The sequence below is a fragment of the Manis javanica genome, chromosome 14, assembly GCF_040802235.1.
Source record: "Manis javanica isolate MJ-LG chromosome 14, MJ_LKY, whole genome shotgun sequence".
NCBI classification, from domain to species: Eukaryota; Metazoa; Chordata; class Mammalia; order Pholidota; family Manidae; genus Manis; species Manis javanica.
The window spans coordinates 81,959,901-81,980,744 of record NC_133169.1 but is presented as its reverse complement, the minus strand read 5'-3'; the positions used below and the strand labels follow the sequence as shown (position 1 = coordinate 81,980,744).

The window sequence follows — 20,844 nt, the reverse complement described above, 5'->3', positions numbered from 1 at the left end:
TTTCCCCAGATGTAGGCAGTCTGTCACAGTCTGTCTGCTTTCTTGTCACTGTTTCAGTATTAGTTGTGTTTGCTCTATTTTCATCCTATATGTGGTTTTGGGAGGAGGTTTCTGTTTCACTTCTCACACTGCCCATCTTTAGTCCTGAGTTGCCCTGATCACCTAAATTTGATGTGTAATGGATTGCATTTTTTAAAATTTTGGTATCATTAATCTACAATTACATGAGGAACATTATGTTTACTAGACTCCCCCCATCACCAAGTCCCCCCCACATACCCCGTTACTGTCCTGTCCATCAGCATAGTAAGATGCTGTAGAATCACTACTTGTCTTCTCTGTGTTGTACAGCTCTCCCCATGCCCCCCATATTATACATGCTAATCATAATGCCCCCTTTCTTTCCCCACCTCCTTATCCCTCCCTTCCCACCCATCCTCCCCAGTCCTTTCCCTTTGGTAACTATGAGTCCATTCTTGGGTTCTGTGAGTCTGCTGCTGTTTTGCTCCTTCAGTTTTTTCTTCGTTCTTATACTCCACAGATGAGTGAAATCATTTGGTACTTGTCTTTCTCTGCCTGGCTTATTTCAGTGAGCATAATACCCTCTAGCTCATTCCATGTTGTTGCAAATGGTAGGATTTATTTTCTTCTTATGGCTGAATAGTATTCATTGTGTATATGTACCACATCTTCTTTATCCATTCACCTACTGATGGACACTTAGGTTGCTTCCATTTCTTGGTGATTGTAAACAGTGTTGTGATAAACATAGGGGTGCATATGTCGTTTTCAAACTGGGCTGCTGCATTCTTAGGGTAAATTCCTAGAAGTGGAATTCCTGGGTCAAATGGTATTTCTATTTTGAGCATTTTGAGGAACCTTCATACTGCTTTCCACAATGGTGAACTAATTTACATTCCCACCAGCAGTGTAGGAGGGTTCCCCTTTCTCCACAACCTCGCCAACATTTGATGTTTGTCTTTTGGATGGTGGTGATCCTTACTGGTGTGAGGTGATATCTCATTGTGGTTTTAATTTGCATTTCTCTGATGACTAGTGATGTGGAGCATCTTTTCATGTGTCTGTTGGTCATCTGGATTTCTTCTTTGGAGAACTGTCTGTTCAGCCCCTCTGACCATTTTTTAATTGGATTATTTGCTTTTTATTTGTTGAAGTTCATGAGCTCTTTATATATTTTGGATGGTGGATTTCATTTTTTTTTTTTTTTTTTTTTTTTGAACATGCACAATCATTCTTTTATTTGTTCAACAAGTACAATATGCCAGCATTTTGCTAGGGGTGCGGATACTATAATTAAAAGACATGGTCCCATTCTAACACACACAGACCTTAAGGGCTTAGAATCCAGTGCGGGAGGCAGAGAGGCAAACCATTTTTTTTTTTTTTTTTTTTTAATTTTTTACAATATTTATTACTAAGGTTTCCAGAAAGGTTGTACCCATTTAACTCTTCCACCAAGAGTGTGGGAGAGTTTCTGTTTCCTCACATCTTAACCAATACTGGTCATTGTGCTATTAGAAATTTTTGCCAATTTGAGAGACAAAACAGGCTATCTTGTTTGGATTTACATTTTCTTATGAGCTATATTTATCATGATAAAAATTAAAGGGTAAAAACAAGTTTTCTTAATTGTCAGTATCATTTAATATCTATATATTTTTTTTTTTTTTTTGAGAGGGCATCTCTCATATTTATTGATCAAATGGTTGTTAACAACAATAAAATTCAGTATAGGGGGGTCAATGCTCAATGTACAATCATTAATCCATCTCAAGCCTAATTCTCGTCAGTCTCCAATCTTCTGAAGCATAACGAACAAGTTCTTACATGGTGAACGAATTCTTACAGAGTGAATAAATTCTTACATGGTGAACAGTACAAGGGCATTCATCACAGAAACTTTCGGTTTTGATCATGCAATATGACCTATAAACCATCAGGTCAAATATGAATATTCATTTGATTTTTGTACTTGATTTATATGTTGATCCCACATTTCTCCTATTATTATTATTATTTTTATTTTTAATAAAATGCTGAAGTGGTAGGTAGATGCAAGATAAAGGTAGAAAACATAGTTTAGTGCTGTAAGAAGGCAAATGTAGATGATCAGATGATCAGGTGTGTGCCTATGGACTAAGTATTAATCCAGGCTAGACAAGGGCAGCAAGACATCCACGGATGCAGAAGATTTCTCTCAAAGCAGGGGGGGTGAGGTTCTGAGCCTCACCTCTGTTGATCCCCAAATTCTCACCTGATGGCCCCCCTGCGACTGTGCCTGTCTTAGGTTGTTCCTCCCTTGAGGAATCTTACCCGTCTCTGGCTAACCAGTCATCTTCCGGGGCCATACAGGGAAATGTAAAGTTGGTAAGTGAGAGAGAAGCCATATTGTTTGCAAAGGTTAGCTTTTTACTTCTTTGCAGATTTATGCCCTGTGGCTTCTATGCCCAGCACTTGTCTCGAGGTATCTTTACCACCTGGAGGAATTACGATACTCGGTAAATTCGATATGAGGCACGAATTCTATTTAAGGTTTGTAATTAGGAAGGAAGAAGAAAAGCTATAGATGTAGCATATGAAGGAAACTTGGGAGGATTGATTATTTCTTTGACATATCTTCTTGTATAGTACCTTAAGTATGTATAGGTTTTAAACTACTAACTAATTTGCACACACATATTAACATAATAGGAATACGGTGACATAAACAAAGCAAATCTATACCATCCATCTCCAGTGAAGCCAAGAAAACCATTTAGGCACCCTAGGCATTTGTGAAAATTTATCTATGATATGATGGATATTTTCCAACTGTACTTGAACCATCAGACAAATTAAAGCAGCCCATTTCTGGGATCTGTTCACATCCCATATGTTCTTTTAACCATAGATAGTCTATAGTCATGAGATTTTGGGGTGCTACAACTTGCACCCCTCCCAACCCCTGGTTGAGTTCCAACAGTACAGATCCAGTCAAATTCGTTGTCTCACTGTATGCACATGCCAGCCTAGACATCTCCCTCCTCCTTCTTATGGCAAGTCCAGGAGACGGTGGGCTGGATGCAGCCACAACCGCAGCATCGTCCGGATCCCTGTGGAGGCTTTTTGATGATCATCCCCCGGCACGAGTCCTCCAGAGAGTGCTGATGCTGGAAGCTCCTCCTCATATCGTATCTTAGTTCATTTTCTGGGTATCCAAGCTAGGCCTTGATCTTCTGCGTAGAAACAAACAGACCCTTTGCCCACACTTTGACATGCCCTCTATACCACTGTGCAGAACTCATTGGAGGTCAGCACACAGGAACTGCTTTTTTTTTTTTTTTTTTTTAATTAAGAGAAAGGAATATTATCAGCAAAGAGTACCTCCATAGCTGATCATCTGACACCCTTTAAGTGATCAACATTAAGGATATTTAAAGCATGCGTTGATCTTTGATTTACCAATAATTTTATCCTGTTAAGGAGTAATCCCCCTTTTCTTTCTTTCTTTCTTTTTTTTTTTTTTTAAATTTTTAATCTACACTTACCTGAAGAATACTATGTTTACTATGCTCTCCCCTATAGCAGGTCCCCCCTAACAACCACATTACGGTTACTGTCCATCAGCTTAGCAAAATGTGGTAGAGTCACTACTTGTCCTCTCTGTGTTGTGCAGCCCACCCTCCCCTTTCTCCCTCCCCCCCATGCATGCTAATCTTAATACCTCCCTTCTTCTTCCCCCCCCTTATCCCTCCCTGTCCACCCATCCTCCCCAGTTCCTTTCCCTTTGGTACCTGTTAGTCCATTTTTGGGTTCTGTAATTCTGCTGCTGTTTTGTTCCTTCAGTTTTTCCTTTGTTCCTATACTCCTCAGATGAGTGAAATCATTTGGTATTTCTCTTTCTCCGCTTGGCTTATTTCACTGAGCATAATACTCTCCAGCTCCATCCATGTTGCTGCAAATGGTTGGATTTTTCCACTTCTTATGGCTGAGTAGTATTCCATTGTGTATATGTACCACATCTTCTTTATCCATTCATCTACAGATGGACATTTAGGTTGCTTCCAATTCTTGGCTATTGTAAATAGTGCTGCGATAAACATAGGAGTGCATCTGTCTTTCTCAAACTTGATTGCTGCGTTCTTAGGGTAAATTCCTAGGAGTGGAATTCCTGGGTCAAATGGTAGGTCTGTTTTGAGCATTTTGATGTACCTCCATACTGCTTTCCACAATGGTTGAACTAATTTACATTCCCACCAGCAGTGTAGGAGGGTTCCCCTTTCTCCACAGCCTCGCCAACATTTGTTGTTGTTTGTCTTTTGGATGGCAGCTATTCTTACTGGTGTGAGGTGATACCTCATTGTAGTTTTAATTTGCATTTCTCTGATAATTAGCGATGTGGAGCATCTTTTCATGTGTCTCTTGGCCATCTGTATTTCTTTTTTGGAGAACTGTCTGTTCAGTTCCTCTGCCCATTTTTTAATTGGGTTATTTGTTTTTTGTTTGTTGAGGCGTGTGAGCTCTTTATATATTCTGGACGTCAAGCCTTTATCAGATCTGTCATTTTCAAATATATTCTCCCATACTGTAGGGTTCCTTTTTGTTCTATTGATGGTGTCTTTCGCTGTACAGAAGCTTTTCAGCTTAATGTAGTCCCACTTGCTCATTTTTGCTGTTGTTTTCCTTGCCCGGGGAGATATGTTCAAGAAGAGATCACTCATGTTTATGTCTAAGAGGTTTTTGCCTATGTTTTTTTCCAAGAGTTTAATGGTTTCGTGACTTACATTCAGGTCTTTGATCCATTTTGAGTTTACCTTTGTATATGGGGTTAGACAATGGTCCAGTTTCATTCTCCTACATGTAGCTGTCCAGTTTTGCCAGCACCATCTGTTGAAGAGACTGTCATTTTGCCATTGTATGTCCATGGCTCCTTTATCAAATATTAATTGACCATATATGTTTGGGTTAATTTCTGGGGTCTCTAATCTGTTCCACTGGTCTGTGGCTCTGTTCTTGTGCCAGTACCAAATTGTCTTGATTACTATGGCTTTGTAGTAGAGCTTGAAGTTGGGGAGTGAGATCCCCCCTACTTTATTCTTCTTTTTCAGGATTGCTTTGGCTATTCGGGGTCTTTGGTGTTTCCATATGAATTTTTGAATTATTTGTTCCAATTCATTGAAGAATGTTGCTGGTAATTTGAGAGGGATTGCATCAAATTTGTATATTGCTTTCGGCAGGATGGCCATTTTGACGATATTAATTCTTCCTAGCCATGAGCATGGGATGAGTTTCCATTTATTAGTGTCCCCTTTAATTTCTCTTAAGAGTGACTTGTAGTTTTCAGAGTATAAGTCTTTCACTTCCTTGGTTAGGTTTATTCCTAGGTATTTTATTCTTTTTGATGCAATGGTGAATGGAATTGTTTTCCTGATTTCTCTTTCTATTGATTCGTTGTTAGTGTATAGGAAAGCTACAGATTTCTGTGTGTTGATTTTGTATCCTGCAACTTTGCTGTATTCCGATATCAGTTCTAGTAGTTTTGGAGTGGAGTCTTTAGGGTTTTTTATGTACAGTATCATATCATCTGCAAATAGTGACAGTTTAACTTCTTCTTTACCAATCTGGATTCCTTGTATTTCTTTGTTTTGTCTGATTGCCGTGGCTAGGACCTCCAGTACTATGTTAAATAACAGTGGGGAGAGTGGGCATCCCTGTCTGGTTCCCGATCTCAGTGGAAATGCTTTCAGCTTCTCGCTGTTCAGTATAATGCTGGCTGTGGGTTTATCATATATGGCCTTTATTATGTTGAGGTACTTGCCCTCTATTCCCATTTTGCTGAGAGTTTTTATCATGAATGGATGTTGAATTTTGTCAAATGCTTTTTCAGCATCTATGGAGATGATCATGTGGTTTTTGTCTTTCTTTTTGTTGATGTGGTGGATGATGTTGATGGATTTTCGAATGTTGTACCATCCTTGCATCCCTGGGATGAACCCCACTTGGTCATGGTGTATGATCCTTTTGATATACTGTTGAATTCTGTTTGCTAGTATTTTATTGAGTATTTTTGCATCTACATTCATCAGGGATATTGGTCTGTAATTTTCTTTTTTGGTGGGGTCTTTTCCTGGTTTTGGTATTAGGGTGATGTTGGCTTCATAGAATGAGTTTGGGAGTATTCCCTCTTCTTCTATTTTGTGGAACACTTTAAGGAGAATGGGTATTATGTCTTCTCTGTGTGTCTGATAAAATTCCAAGGTAAATCCGTCCGGCCCCGGGGTTTTGTTCTTGGGTAGTTTTTTGATTACTGTTTCAATTTCTTTGCTTGTAATTGGTTTGTTTAACTTTTGTGTTTCTTCCTTGGTCAGTCTTGGGAGGTTGTATTTTTCTAGGAAGTTGTCCATTTCTTCTAGGTTTTCCAGCTTGTTGGCATATAGGTTTTCATAGTAGTCTTTAATAATTCTTTGTATTTCTGTGGAGTCTGTCGTGATTTTTCCATTCTCATTTCTGATTATGTTGATTTGTGTTGACTCTCTTTTTCTCTTAATAAGTTGGGCTAGAGGCTTATCTATTTTGTTTATTTTCTCAAAGAACCAGCTCTTGGTTTCGTTGATTTTTGCTATTGTTTTATTCTTCTCAATTTTGTTTATTTCTTCTCTGATCTTTATTATGTCCCTCCTTCTGCTGACTTTAGGCCTCATTTGTTCTTCTTTTTCCAGTTTTAATAATTGTGATGTTAGACTATTCATTTGGGATTGTTCTTCCTTCTTCAAGTGTGCCTGGATTGCTATATACTTTCCTCTTAAGACTGCTTTCGCTGCATCCCACAGAAGTTGGGGCTTAGTGTTGTTGTTGTCATTTGTTTCTATATATTCCTTGATCTCTATTTTGATTTGTTCATTGATCCATTGATTATTTAGTAGCATGTTGTTAAGCCTCCATGTGTTTGTGAGCCTTTTTGTTTTCTTTGTAGAATTTATTTCTACTTTCATACCTTTGTGGTCTGAAAAATTGGTTGGTAGAATTTCAATATTGTGGAATTTACTGAGGCTCTTTTTGTGAGCTAGTATGTGGTCTATTCTGGAGAATGTTCCATGTGCACTTGAGAAGAATGTATATCCTGTTGCTTTTGGATGTAGAGTTCTATAGATGTCTATTAGGTCCATCTGTTCTAGTGTGTTGTTCAGTGCCTGTGTGTCTTTACTTATTTTCTGCCCGGTGGATCTATCCTTTGGGGTGAGTGGTGTGTTGAAGTCTCCTACAATGAATGCATTGCAGTCTATTTCCCTCTTTAGTTCTGTTAGTATTTGCTTCACATATGCTGGTGCTCCTGTATTGGGTGCATATATATTTAGAATGGTTATATCCTCTTGTTGGACTGAGCCCTTTATCATTATGTAGTGTCCTTCTTTATCTCTTGTTACTTTCTTTGTTTTGAAGTCTATTTTGTCTGATATTAGTACTGCAACCCCTGCTTTCTTCTCACTGTTGTTTGCCTGAAATATGTTTTTCCATCCCTTGACTTTTAGTCTATGCTTATCTTTGGGTTTAAGGTGAGTTTCTTGTAAGCAGCATATAGATGGGTCTTGCTTTTTTATCCATTCTATTACTCTATGTCTTTTGATTGGTGCATTAAGTCCATTTACATTTAGGGTGACTATTGAAAGATATGTACTTATTGCCATTGCAGGCTTTAGATTCGTGGTTACCAAAGGTTCAAGGTTAGCTTCTTTAGTATCTTACTGCCTAACTTAGCTCGCTTATTGAGCTGTTATATACACTGTCTGGAGATTCTTTTCGTCTCTCCCTTCTTATTCCTCCTCCTCCATTCTTCATATGTTGTGTGTTTTGTTCTGTGCTCTTTTTAGGGGTACTCCCATCTAGAGCAGTCCCTGTAGGATGCCCTGTAAAGGTGGTTTGTGGGAAGCAAATTCCCTCAGCTTTTGCTTGTCTGGGAATTGTTTGATCCCACCATCATATTTAAATGATAGTCGTGCTGGATACAGTATCCTTGGTTCAAGGCCCTTCTGTTTCATTGCATTAAGTATATCATGCCATTCTCTTCTGGCCTGTAGGGTTTCTGTTGAGAAGTCTGATGTTAGCCTGATTGGTTTTCCTTTATAGGTGACCTTTTTCTCTCTAGCTGCCTTTAAAACTCTTTCCTTGTCCTTGATCCTTGCCATTTTAATTATTATGTGTCTTGGTGTTGTCCTCCTTGGATCCTTTCTGTTGGGGGTTCTGTATAATTCCATGGTCTGTTCGATTATTTCCTCCCCCAGTTTGGGGAAGTTTTCAGCAATTATTTCTTCAAAGACACTTTCTATCCCTTTTCCTCTTTCTTCCTCTTCTGGTATCCCTATAATACGAATGTTTTTCCTTTTGTATTGGTCACATATTTCTCTTAGTGTTGTTTCATTCCTGGAGATCCTTTTATCTCTCTCTATGTCAGCTTCTATACGTTCCTGTTCTCTGGCTTCTATTCCTTCAATGGCCTCTTGCATCTTATCCATTCTGCTTATAAATCCTTCCAGGGATTGTTTCACTTCTGTGATCTCTTTCCTGACATCTGTGATCTCCTTCCGGACTTCATCCCACTGCTCTTGCATTTTTCTCTGCATCTCATCCCACTGCTCTTGCATTTTTCTCTGCATCTCATCCCATTGCTCTTGCATTTTTCTCTGCATCTCTGTCAGCATGTTCATGATTTTTATTTTGAATTCTTTTTCAGGAGGACTAGTTAGGTCTGTCTCCTTCTCAGGTGTTGTCTCTGTGATCTTTGTCTGCCTGTAGTTTTGCCTTTTCATGGTGATAGAGATAGTTTGCAGAGCTGGTACAAGTGACTGCTGGAAGAGCTTCCCTTCTTGTTGGTTTGTAGCCTTTTCCTGGGAGAATAGCGACCTCTAGTGGCTTGTGCTGGGCAGCTGTGCGCAGACAGGGCTTCTGCTTCCCGCCCAGTTGCTTTGGGGTTTATCTCCGCTGTTGCTGTGGGCGTGGCCTGGCTGGGGCTGTTCCTCCAAAATGGTGGAGCCCCGTTGGAGGGGGAGCAGCCAGGAGACTATTTATCTCCGTAAGGGGTCTCTGTGCTCCCTGCTGCCCAGGGGGTTAGAGTGCCCAGAGATCCCCAGATTCCCTGCTTCTGGTCTAAGTGACCTGTCCTGCCCCTTTAAGATTTCCAAAAAGCACTCTCCAAACCAAAACAACAGCAGCAACAATGAGAGAGGGAACAGAAAGAAAGAGAAAAAAAAAAGGAAAAAAAAGGAAAAAACAAGCGATTTTTTTTTTTTTTTTGTCCTCAGGTGCCGGTCCCAGGCACCCGCTCACTGGTCCTGCTGCCCTGTCTCCCTAGCACCAGGGTCCCTGTCCTTTCAAGGCTTCCAAAAAGCACCCACCCACCGGTCCCGCAGGGAAGGAACGCTCAATATTCTTTGTCCTCAGGCACTGGTCCCACGCACCCGCTCACCAGTCCTGCCGCCCTGCCTCCCTAGCACCGGGGTCCCTGTCCCTTCAAGGCTTCCAAAAAGCACTCGGCAAAAAGAGAGAAAAAAAAGGGGAAAAACGCGCGATTTCTTCCGTCCTCAGGTGCTGGTCTCAGGCACCCACCCACCGGTCCCACAGGGAAAAATGCGGGATATTCTTTGTCCTCAGGTGCCGGTCCCAGGCACCCGCTCACCAGTCCCGCCGCCCTGCCTCCCTAGCACCGGGGTCCCTGTCCCTTTTAGGCTTCCAAAAAGCACTCGCAGAAAAGAGAAAAAAAAAGGGGAAAAACGCGCGATTTCCTCTGTCCTCAAGTGCCGGTCTCAGGCACCCGCCCACCGGTCCCGCAGGGAAAAACGGGGGATATTCTTTGTCCTCAGGCGCCGGTCCCAGCCACCCACTCACCAGTCCCGCCACCGTGCCTCCCTAGCACTGGGGTCCCCGTCCCTTCAAGGCTTCCAAAAAGCGCTCGCCAAAAAGAGAAAAAAAAAAGGGGGAAAACGCGCGACCTCCTCCGTCCTCAGGCACCGGTCTCAGGCACCCGCCCCCAGGTCTCGCAGGGAGAAACGCGGGATATTCTTTGTCCTCCTGCGCCGTTCCCAGGCACCTCCTCACTGGTCCCGCCACCCTGCCTCCCCAGCAACGGGGGCCCGTCCCTCTAAGGCTTCCAAAAAGCGCTCGCCAAAAAAAAAAAAAAACAAAACCGCTCCGGTTTCTCTCCACCCGCCGGGAGCCAGGGGGAGGGGCGCTCGGGTCCCGCCGGGCCGGGGCTTGTATCTTACCCCCTTCACAAGGCGCTGGGTTCTTGCAGGTGTGGATGTGGTCTGGATGTTGTCCTGTGTCCTGTGGTCTCTATTTTAGGAAGATTTTTCTTTGTTATATTTTCATAGCTCTATGTGTTTTTGGGAGGAGATTTCCACTGCTCTACTCACGCCGCCATCTTGGCTCTCGAGAGTGGATTTCATTTTTAAGGCAGTTTTTAAAAGGGACTGCCTTTAAAGTAGAAGATAATTAAATTTAGAAAGTTTTATTTTTAAAATGTTAATTTTTTAACTAGAGAGGTAATATCAAATAGGAAAGGGTAGAAATGGAACACTTAGAAATGTAAATTAATATATATGTAGAAGCTGAACAATTAAATCCATAAAGTCAGAGTTATTACTTTGTTCTGAATACTCTTCATATATGACTAGATCAATTCTAATTTGAAGTGGTGGGTGTCCAGAAGGTTGATCTATTTGCAACGAATGTTTCAGTTGTTCTTAGTTTGTTTTCTTGTGTATTACCTCCAAGATTTTACTCTTTGAACAATATTTATTAATTCTGCTTCTACTTGGTGCTAGGTATTGGAATTACAACAACCCATAGGGTGACATTGGATGTATCCTTAGGATGAGTGGGGTTTTGCCTGGCTGAGACTGTGGGAAGGGTTTTTCAGAGAGTTCAGTAGGTGCGAAGATGCTGCTTGGGAAGTGGTGTGGGATTTGTGATCAGAGTTGGGTAAAGAGCATAGTCAGTAAATATTTATTGAATGTCTGCTATCTGTTAAGTAGGCAGTGGCAATAGAGTAGTTGGGGTGATTAGTAAGAGGTAATGAGACTGAGGTAATAAGGGTCAGATAATGTGTGATCTTGAGGCTATTATAAATACCTTGAGTTTCACTTTTGAGAGAAATGGAGAGCTCCCAGAGGGTTTTCAGCAGATGAGTAACATCATCTAACTTAGTTTTTATAGGATGACACTGGCTGCTGTGTTGAGAGTGGACAAGAGGGGTTGAGGTAGACACAAGCAGATCATTTAGAAGGCTGCTGTAATAATCCAGGTAAGATGATAGTGACTTGGACTAGACAGTAGCAGTGGAGGGGTGAGAAGTTTTCAAATTCTGCATGTATTTTAAATGTAGAATAACAGATTGGATGGTTAAGAAAATGACTCCAAGGTTGTTGGCTTGAGTAACTAGAAAAATGGAACTGCCATTAATTGCCATTAAGGGAGAACATAGGTCCAAGTTTTTGTTTTGTTGTTTTGTTTTTTCTTTTTGGAGTGGGAAGTAAAAATGTATTTCTTTAAGGTGAATTTTTTAGTTTAAAATAATTGTAGATTCATTTGTAGTTGTAAGAAATAATACAGAGATCCTGTATCATTTTACCCAGTTTTCCCAATGGTAACATTTTACAAAACTAGGACAATATCACAACCAGGATATTGACAATGAGACAGTCAATATACAGAGTATTTCTGTCACCATAAGGACTTCTCATGTGACCTTTTTTATAGTCATCCCCCACCTCCCTCGTATGTCCACCCCCTCCTGAAATCCTGACAACCACTAATCTGTTTTTAATTTCTATAATTTTGTCAGTTTGAGAATGTGATATAAATGGAATCATATGGTATGTCACTTTTTGGGATTGGCTCTTTTCACTTAATAATTCTTTGGAGATCCATCCAAGTTGTTTCATATGTCAATAGTTTGTTCCTTTTTATTGTTAAATATCCATGGTGGGGATCTATTACACTTTATATACCATTCATCTACTGTAGGACATCTGGGTTTTTTCCAGTTTTTGGCTATTATGAATAAAGCTGCTATAAACATTCATGTTCAGATTTTTGTGTGAACATAAGTTTTCATTTCTCTGGGATAAATGCCCAGGAGTGCAATTTCTGGGTCATATGGTAGTTGCCTATTTAGTTGTTTAAGAAACTGCCAAACTTTTCTGGCATGGTTGTTCTATTTTACATTACCACCAGCAACATATGGGTGGTCTAGTTTCCCTGCATCCTTGCCAACATTTTATATTGTCAATATTTTTTATTTTAGCTGTTCTAATAGGTGTGCAGTGAAATCTCATTATGGTTTTAATTTGTTTTCCTGTAATGGCTAATATCATTTCATGTGCTCATTTGCCACCTGTATATTCTCTTTGGTGAAGTCTCTCTTCCTGTCTTTTGCCATGTTCTAATTGGACTGTTCGCTCTTCCACTTGTGAGTTCTCAGAGTTCTTTTTGTATTCTAGATACTAGTCCTTTGTTGGGTTGGAGCTTCTAAGTATGTTTCCCACTTTGTAGCTTGTCTTTTCATCCTTAGAAGAAGATTTTTCATGGAACAAAAGTTTTTAATTTTGATGGAATTCTTGAAAAATTTATGAATTTTTCCCTTTTATGTATTGTGTGTTTGCTGTCAAGTCTAGGAATATGTTACCTAGCCCTAAATTCCAAAGATTTCCCCCTATGACTTTTTCTAAAAGCTTTATAGTTTTACATTTTACATTAAATTTGTGAAGCATTTTAAGTTAATTTTTGTAAAGGTGTGAGACTTAGGTGGGTTTCTTTTAGCTTGTTAATATGATGGATTGTGCTGATTGGCTTTTGAATATTGAACCACTCTTGCATCCCTGGAATAAACCTCATTATTCATAGAATATCATTCTTTTTACATATTGCTGATTTTTATTTCTAATATTTTGTTAGGGATTTTTGTATCTATGTTCATGACAGATATCAGTCTGTAGTTTTCTTTTTCTGTAGTGTCTTTTGTTTTGGTATCAGGATAATAGCACTTGCTTCACAAAGTGAATTGAGAAGTGTTCCCTCTTCTTCTGTTTTCTGGACGAGATTGTGTAGAATTGGTGTTAATTCTTTAAACATTGGTAGAATTTGCTAGTGAAACCATCTGAGTCTGGGGATTTATATTTTGGGAGTTTTAAAAATAATTCCATTTCCTTAATAGTTAAAGAGCTATTCAAATGATGCATTTCATATTGTGTGAGTTGTGGTAGTTTGTGTTTTTAATACTCTAGTCCTATTTAAACTTTCTCTTTTAGTTGGCTTTTAATGACATTGCTCTGGCAGGAGAAGGGGGGTTGCTGCACATCACTGCCAGGTAGAGGTAGAATTCTAGGGTTTCCACTTGATTTCTGTTGACATCCAAAGGGTGGTGGTCGTCTTGTTACTTCTGTGCAGGGGTGGGAGTTCTGGCTGCCCTCTCGGCCTGCACAGTCATGGTGGTAGAGGTTGCCTTGTTACTGCTGGCTGATGGCTAAAGTTTTGGCTCTCCACTTGGCCTCCTCTGACACCATCCCGTTGTGGAGGGGAAGGGGCACCTCATTCCAGCCTGATAAGGGGGGACATCTAGGCTCCCCACTCAGCCTTTGCTGGTGTGGTTTTGAGTGGAACCACAGTTTTTTCTGGGGTGTTTGCCTGGAGTAGAGCTGTCGTTATCTAAACCATTTCTTGGTAGCTGCCTCTCTCCTGACCATTTGGCTAGAGAGAGCAGGCTTTTTGGGGGGCCCATTTTGTCTGTACTCTTTGGTGTTTCCAGGTTGCTGACTTCTTCAGCTCCATGTCTGAAATACATGAGGTAAAAAAAGAAATACAGGGAAGTCACCACCAGGTCGTTTCTCGGGTTCAGAGGTCTCTTAACTGCTCTGACTTACTCTCTCTACCTTTCAGAGTCTTATGTTATTTTATATCTAACATGCAGGATCTTTAGTTGTTTGTAGTGGAAGAATAGGGAACAGCATATGCATTCCATCTTCCTGAAAGCCAGTCAGAATTCATTTTGAACATGTTAGTTTGAATGCAGACATCTAAGAGGAGATGTCAAGTGGGCAGTTGGATTTATGAGTCTAGAGTTCTGGTAATTCACGGAAGTTCTCTTCTGATGGCTTCATTTTTCTCTGAGAAGTTAGGAAGCGATGCCATCAGTTGAAAATGAAGACAACAGAGAAGGTGTTGGAAGGTTGAGGACAGAAGAAAATGTGAAATGGTCTCCTGAGGGGGCAGGAGGGTGAATGGACTAGGCAAGCACAGTGTGACTGCCCCCAGCACTACGTATACAGCCAAATTTTGGCAGTGAATTTACAATGGATAAAAACAGTGACGTAACTGTGTATTTATTTCCAGCCATTTTCGGCTGTTCGGTGCAGATGGGAAGTAGTCAGAGAATTTCATTTAACTCAGGATGCAGCCTCGCCAAGTAAGTGGGACAAAGCGAGTAAGGGGGAAGGCATTTGAAGGTGTGTGTGAGGGAGGGATAATGGCTGACCACAAATTGAGTGTGGGAAAGAGGGAAGACTGTGTGTTGTGAGAGCGTGGAGTGGTGGCCATGAAGGACTGAGAAGGTGGTAGGATCAGTGAATTGTAGGTCGTGATGGATTCAGATTACCAGGGAATGAACTGGAAAGATAGGAGGTCATGTCAGCAAAAGGGATGCGTGAAATTGAGACTATGGAGGGGTGGTGATGATAGAGAATGGCCATGGGAGTGAGGGGTTAAGGTAAGGGGAGAGCTGGACCATCAGAAGAGAGTCAAGGATTTTGAAATCAAGCAGTAGTTGAACTCTAGAGCCAGGAGCTAAAATAATCGAAAATTAGGGACTGTGAACTGGGAGTTGGTGGACAAAGGTTAGGGGGTGATAGCTGATGACAAGAGAATCAAGGCTGGAGTATTTAGGGAAGGGAATGGGAGAATGTTTCTGGAACGGGCTACCCCTTTCCCAAGGATAGCAGTCCCCCTCCCCCAGGGCACCCAAGGATGTGGGAGAGCAACAGCTGTTAATGAAAAGGGCTACAGGGAAAGTGTGTGCTTCAGGAGGGCTAGGGTTCAGTTACACCAGGAAAGTGAGTTTGCTGGTGATGGACTGAGTTCTTGAGTGCACAGGGGAGGGGTTTCTGGATGTGGAGAGGGGGTGGGAGATGGGGACAAATTGCAATTATTCTCCTGTCAGCTTGTTTCCTTTATACAGAGTTATTCTAAAGTCAAGCATGGAAAAACAAATTTTTAAAAAAAGATGAGTTGGTGCCCAGTTTTTTTGAGTTTTACCTCAAAACATGTTTTCCCTCACTTTGGCAGGAGGGTTAGATATATCAGAAAAATAGTAATTTGTAAATGCCTGAATGATAACTAAGTTGAGGTGATAAACGTAAAGTTCTTTTAAGAAATTCCTGTGAATAGTCCCTGAACAATGTACTCAATTGTAAGCCCTGTTTATTTCTGTTCTTCCAGGGAAAAATTTCAAGGAACTAAGTGTTGAAGATGTTCAAGAGAGTTTTTCCTAATTTACTAAGTTGTTTTTTCTGAGATTCTATGTAGTCCTATTCAGACTAGCTATTTATTTTTTCTACATGAAATAGATTCCAACTGTGGTACACAAACCAGGGTATATTCACATAAGCAAAGGTTGTCTATTAGATTGTTAATTTGTACACATGGTTATGAAGACCCCGGAATGATTTGGTTAATCTTTCCTCTATAAAGTATTTTACCTTAATTTGGTAGTCTTAAAAATATTTTCTGAGTATTTTTAGATCTCAAGTAACAGTTCTTTTTTTAAAGTGTAATGGATATTCTTGAAGTTCTTCAACAGTTACTACATTAGATAAGTTAGAAACACTGTTAAATTTCAACAGGGAATCCTCTGAACTTTTAGAGTTAACTGAGGTAAATAATTTAACCTTTAGTAAATTTAGATGTTGAGTAGGTAGGAGCAGAGGAAGAACTTGTATTGATTTGGTGTCATTCCCATGCTTCAACTGCATGCTGCAATCTTTAAAATAGTCTAGTTCACACTTAGTTTTCAAGTCCGGTTTTCAGTTCTTTTCCTTTAGAAGTTTTCTCTTCTTGCTGAGAATACTTTTCTTTTTTTTTCATTTGGGAGAGACAGTCTTCCATGTCTAGTGTCACTTAGAAATGCTGCCTATAGTTTGCTTATAGCTACCGTTGAATTTGTCATATTGTGCCAAAAATATTTAGGTTCAAATTCTGGGTCTAGTTTGTGGCCTTTTCTTAAGCTAGAATCAGCTACCTATCTTTCTGTTCTGGGGATGGGGCTAGATGGGAGTCTGGGCTAGGATTTCTCAAGTCCAGCCTCTCTGTGAAGTAAAAACAGAGGGGATGGGTAAGAGCTCTGCATGGACTTTGCCATTGTGACCTAAAGTCAGACCCTTCTCTATTCTTTCTTTTCTTTTTCCTTTTGGTGGCCGCCTATATAATGCAGCAGGTCTCTTATGCTGTTTAAGATGTTATCTGGCAAGGCAGTTGTTATCTGAGGAATAATTAAGAAGAAATGTAACTGATTGCTGGCTATTGAGACTTACTAACCAATTCTCAAGAGAAGGTTACAGGAATTTAGCAAATAAATGCTTGGTGAAAAACTTAGGTAAATATGTGTCTAGCTTGGTAGAGATAAAGTTGGAGATGTCAGTTTAATGTTCTTTATTTGCTTATTTTAGCTCTACCACAGGCTGATTCGCTGAGCCAAACTGTACTCAATCCAGAGGTTTCTACTCCAAATATGAATGCTTTAAAACATGAAAACCAAACCAAACTTTCTATTTCCCAAATCAGCACCACTCTCCCTCCCGCAACCAGTACAGAGAGAAGTGGAGGGGCATCTGTGGCCCCTCGTCCCTCACTTACCGCCTCTCTGTCCCAAGAGGAGGCCGGAAACAATGAAGATCCTAGCATTGAGGAGGACGATCTTCTCACACTGAATAGTTCTCCGTCCGCTGCCAAAGACGCTCTGGACAATGGGGATTACGGAGAACCAGAGTATGACTGGACCACCAGCCCCAGGGATGAGGAGTCCAGTGAGGCCTTGGAAGATAACAGGAGCTACATGGAAATCGAACAGTCAGTGGGATCTTTTAAGACCCCATCTTCAAATATAGAAGAGGAAGATAGCCATTTCTTTTTTCATCTTATTATTTTTGCTCTATGTATTGCTGTTGTTTACATTACATACCACAACAAAAGGAAGGTAAGTTGCCCTTTATTATCTCATTCATAGTTCTAATTAATACTTCTGATGATTCAGTTTTTTTCTTTTTAGTCAAGTTTAAATTGATGGCGAAATATTGAGATGTCTAATCAGTTTATAAATCTGGCATGTTTTAACAAAATACAGACAGAATCCTTTACTCCATGTGATTCCAAAAAGTCAGATTATTTTTTAATAAGCAAAACTAAAGCCCGGTGTTTATTTATTTTTTAATTGAAGTATCATTGATACACAATCTTATATTAGTTTCAAATGTACAACACAGTGGTTCAACAGTTACCCATGTTATTAAATCCTTAACCCCTCTAGTGCAGTTCAGTCTTTCAATGTAGAAAGATGTTGCAGAACCATTGACTATATTCTCCCTCTGTATTGCTGTCCCCAGGACCAACTTATATTGTGATTGCAAATTATTGTGCCCCTTTAATCCCTTCACCTCCCCCACCAAGTGGTTTGTTTGAAAAAAGGATATCTTACATTAGCATTGCTAGTTCAGTGGGAATACTTGTAGAGAAAGATTATTAACTTAAGACTTTTCATTTATTAAGCATTCAACTTAATGATATTTTGGTAACTTTTTTTCTGGTTGTAAAATTATTACATGCTTATTTTAGGGAATTCAGGAAACACAGAAAAGTATAGAAAAGAAAATTTAAGCTATCAGTCATCTAAAGTTGAGCATTATTAATATGTCGGTATATTTCTGGTCTACAATTATGTATATAATTGAGATATAATGTGTGTATGTTATATTTTTGAATGACTTGCTCTCATAGAGTTTTATATCTTGCTTTTTACCTAACAAATCATGAGCATTTTCCATATCATTAACACTCTTTAAAAACATAATTTAACAGATACACAATTTAGCCATTTTTCTATTGAATATTTAGATGGTTTCCAATTTTTAGTTCAAAAATAATATTGTGATGAACATTTCTGTACTGGAATTGACTTGTTGATTACATGAAGCAAAGGAGGCGTATGTAGGACTGGATGGAAAATTCACTATGAGGGTACATCTCGGCACTGGGTAGTGGCAGAGCTGAATAGTTCAGCTTTTCAAATGCTTAAAGGGAGGCCAAACACACAATGTCTTTTTAAATACTTTCTGATTAGGAAATGTCTGTTTTTGACTTTATTGTAACTTACTTTGTGATTCTGGCAAGCCGTCTTCCCTTTTGGGGCCTTTATTTTTTCATCTGAGAAATGACAAAACTGGACCAGATAATTTCAAGATGCCTTCCAGCTTTGAGAATCAGCAATTCTTATATATAACTGTTGGTGGTTTTGAGTTAGAAATCAAGCACTACAAACCCTTTTGGTTATTTGTGTTTTATTAGTTTATTGCTAGCATTGTAAAAATTTGTAGGTGGACAAAATTTTGAATGCTAGTGACATTCTATCCCAGTGTTTAGTGTTGGGCCATCTCTATTACAGCATCTAAGGACCTTGTTAAACAGGTAGGCTCCTGGGCTCTGCTGCAGTCTATTAACTCATCTCTGAAGATAGAGCCCAGGAATCAATCTTTAACAAGCACTCCTATGTATGTTAAAATTATAGAAGCACTGTCTAGCCTTGTTTACAAGATCTAAAATAAAACAGCCTTATTGTTATTTTACTTGTTGTATTTGGGAACCTAGTAGATATTTCACTTGTTACAAAACTTTTTAACGTATCTTCCATTTTCTCTTTTGCATATCTAATTATTTTGTTTTATTACAGATTTTCCTTCTGGTTCAAAGCAGGAAATGGCGTGATGGTCTTTGTTCCAAAACAGTGGAATACCATCGTCTGGACCAGAATGTTAATGAGGCAATGCCTTCTCTGAAGATTACCAATGATTATATTTTTTAAAGCACTGTGATTTCAGTTTGCTTATTATGTAATTTTATTTGCTTGACTTTTTATATGACATTGTGCAGATGTTTGCCATAGGCAACTGGTACTTAAATGAGAGGTAGGTCTCTCTTTATTTTGCCTTGGTGCTTTGGAAATTAAATATCACAAACAAGGAGTATATAATTTATTCCTACACTTTTAGAAGTGAATTCAATCGGGTGTCCAAAATGTGGAGCTAAGCATTACCTGTTAGTTTTTTTGTTTTAGATTTCTTTATTCTACTTCTTCTGAAAGTATTAGTAATTCTACTTTTAAAAAATCCTAAACTTGTAACAAAATTCTAACATATCTGAAACTGCTGACTCAGATTCTTTTTCTGCCACCCAAGTACTATTTTTTAAACACACATTTCTTTGTGCTCCCAAACTGTAATCTACAAGGATGTATGTGATAATGCTTTGCATATAGATAACATTTTTTCTTCCAGAAAAATTGCTTTGAATATTTTTGGGTAAGTTAAACATGACTTAAGATAATGATATTGCTCAATCTGGCCACAATTTTAGGTAACACATTCATAAATGTGTCTAGAAATTCTGACAATAGAGAGACAGTGCAGTTTGCATTGGACATAGGCAAAATATTATAGAGATGCCATTCTCTGGTTTGAATTACTGAGTTAAATTTAGAAGTAGAAATTATGGTAAAGTATCAAATACATATAAAATTGCTTTTAGTTAGCAATTGATTGTAGCACAGGTTCCTCTAACCTTTGAAGCAAGGAGCAGAATTTAAAATTATATCAGATTTGTTCACTTTATTATCTTGTAATACGTTTGAATAAATCTTAGAGGCCATTATCACTTAATTAATATTATATCTAGATCTTTCAAATTAAAATTATACCCAAATGAAGTTGTTTGTATACATAAAGGATGTAGGAGTACACTGTCTTTTTCACCTCCTCTACTCGTTTTTCTTCTTTTTTTTTTTATAGCAACTGGAAATTATTTACTGTATTTCATTTTGTGTCCTTCTATCATAATTAATTGATCCATATGTAAATATATGATTTGAACCATGGTTGACTTACAAGGGTTCCTACAGCTTTTTAGAAAACATAGCCCCTGATATACACACTCACAAAGCCCAGATGAGCCAGAGGGCGTGTGCTCTGTGGAAGGCTGGAGGAAGCAGGGCCGTCCGTCATTTCTCCAGGGTGGATGATTTACTGTCCTAATAAGGAAGGGAAGCACAATGGAAATACACCTGAACTGTTTTACTGCAGTGATTTTTTTCATATCTGAAATTGTATTATTTAATATTTTGAATAAGATTTTAAAAAATAAATAGTAAAGATATATACATCTATGATTTTATAAGTGTGTTTCATTTTAATGATGGCATGTGGGTCCCTCGTTTGGGTGGTGATGTAGAGGTAGTATTGTGTGTGGGTGGGAGTGAACCTGACTAGCTTGCTTTTGTTACTTTTAGCAGAATTCTGCCTCTGTAAATTCACTTATAGTTCTAAATCCTACTTTAGGCCTAACTTACTGCTAAATACTGAAGTTTATTGAAAACTGTAGCAAAGTAGGATGAAAAGAAAGGACAGCAGTTAGATCAGTGTGTGCTCTCTAGCATTCTGGCCTTCTTGTCTCCCCGCTGAGCACCCCCTCATTCTGGAGGATCAGTCCCAGTGGACCTAGAGCTCTCGGGCACCTGCTGACGGCAGCCTCTGCGGCCCA

The 20,844-nt window shown here is 39.3% G+C and overlaps 1 protein-coding gene across 1 annotated transcript in view; it reads left to right on the top strand.

Moving 5' to 3' along the window:
- C14H5orf15 (chromosome 14 C5orf15 homolog) overlaps nucleotides 1-20,466 on the top strand; it is a 28,153-nt gene extending 7,687 nt beyond the window's left edge. Inside the window, exons 2-3 of the mRNA XM_017681204.3 lie at nucleotides 16,710-17,236; nucleotides 18,983-20,466. Coding sequence (XP_017536693.2) covers nucleotides 16,710-17,236; nucleotides 18,983-19,114 — 659 coding nt within the window. The 3' untranslated portion in view covers nucleotides 19,115-20,466. The remainder of the gene's footprint in view (nucleotides 1-16,709; nucleotides 17,237-18,982) is intronic.
- The last annotated feature ends 378 nt before the right edge of the window (nucleotides 20,467-20,844 follow it).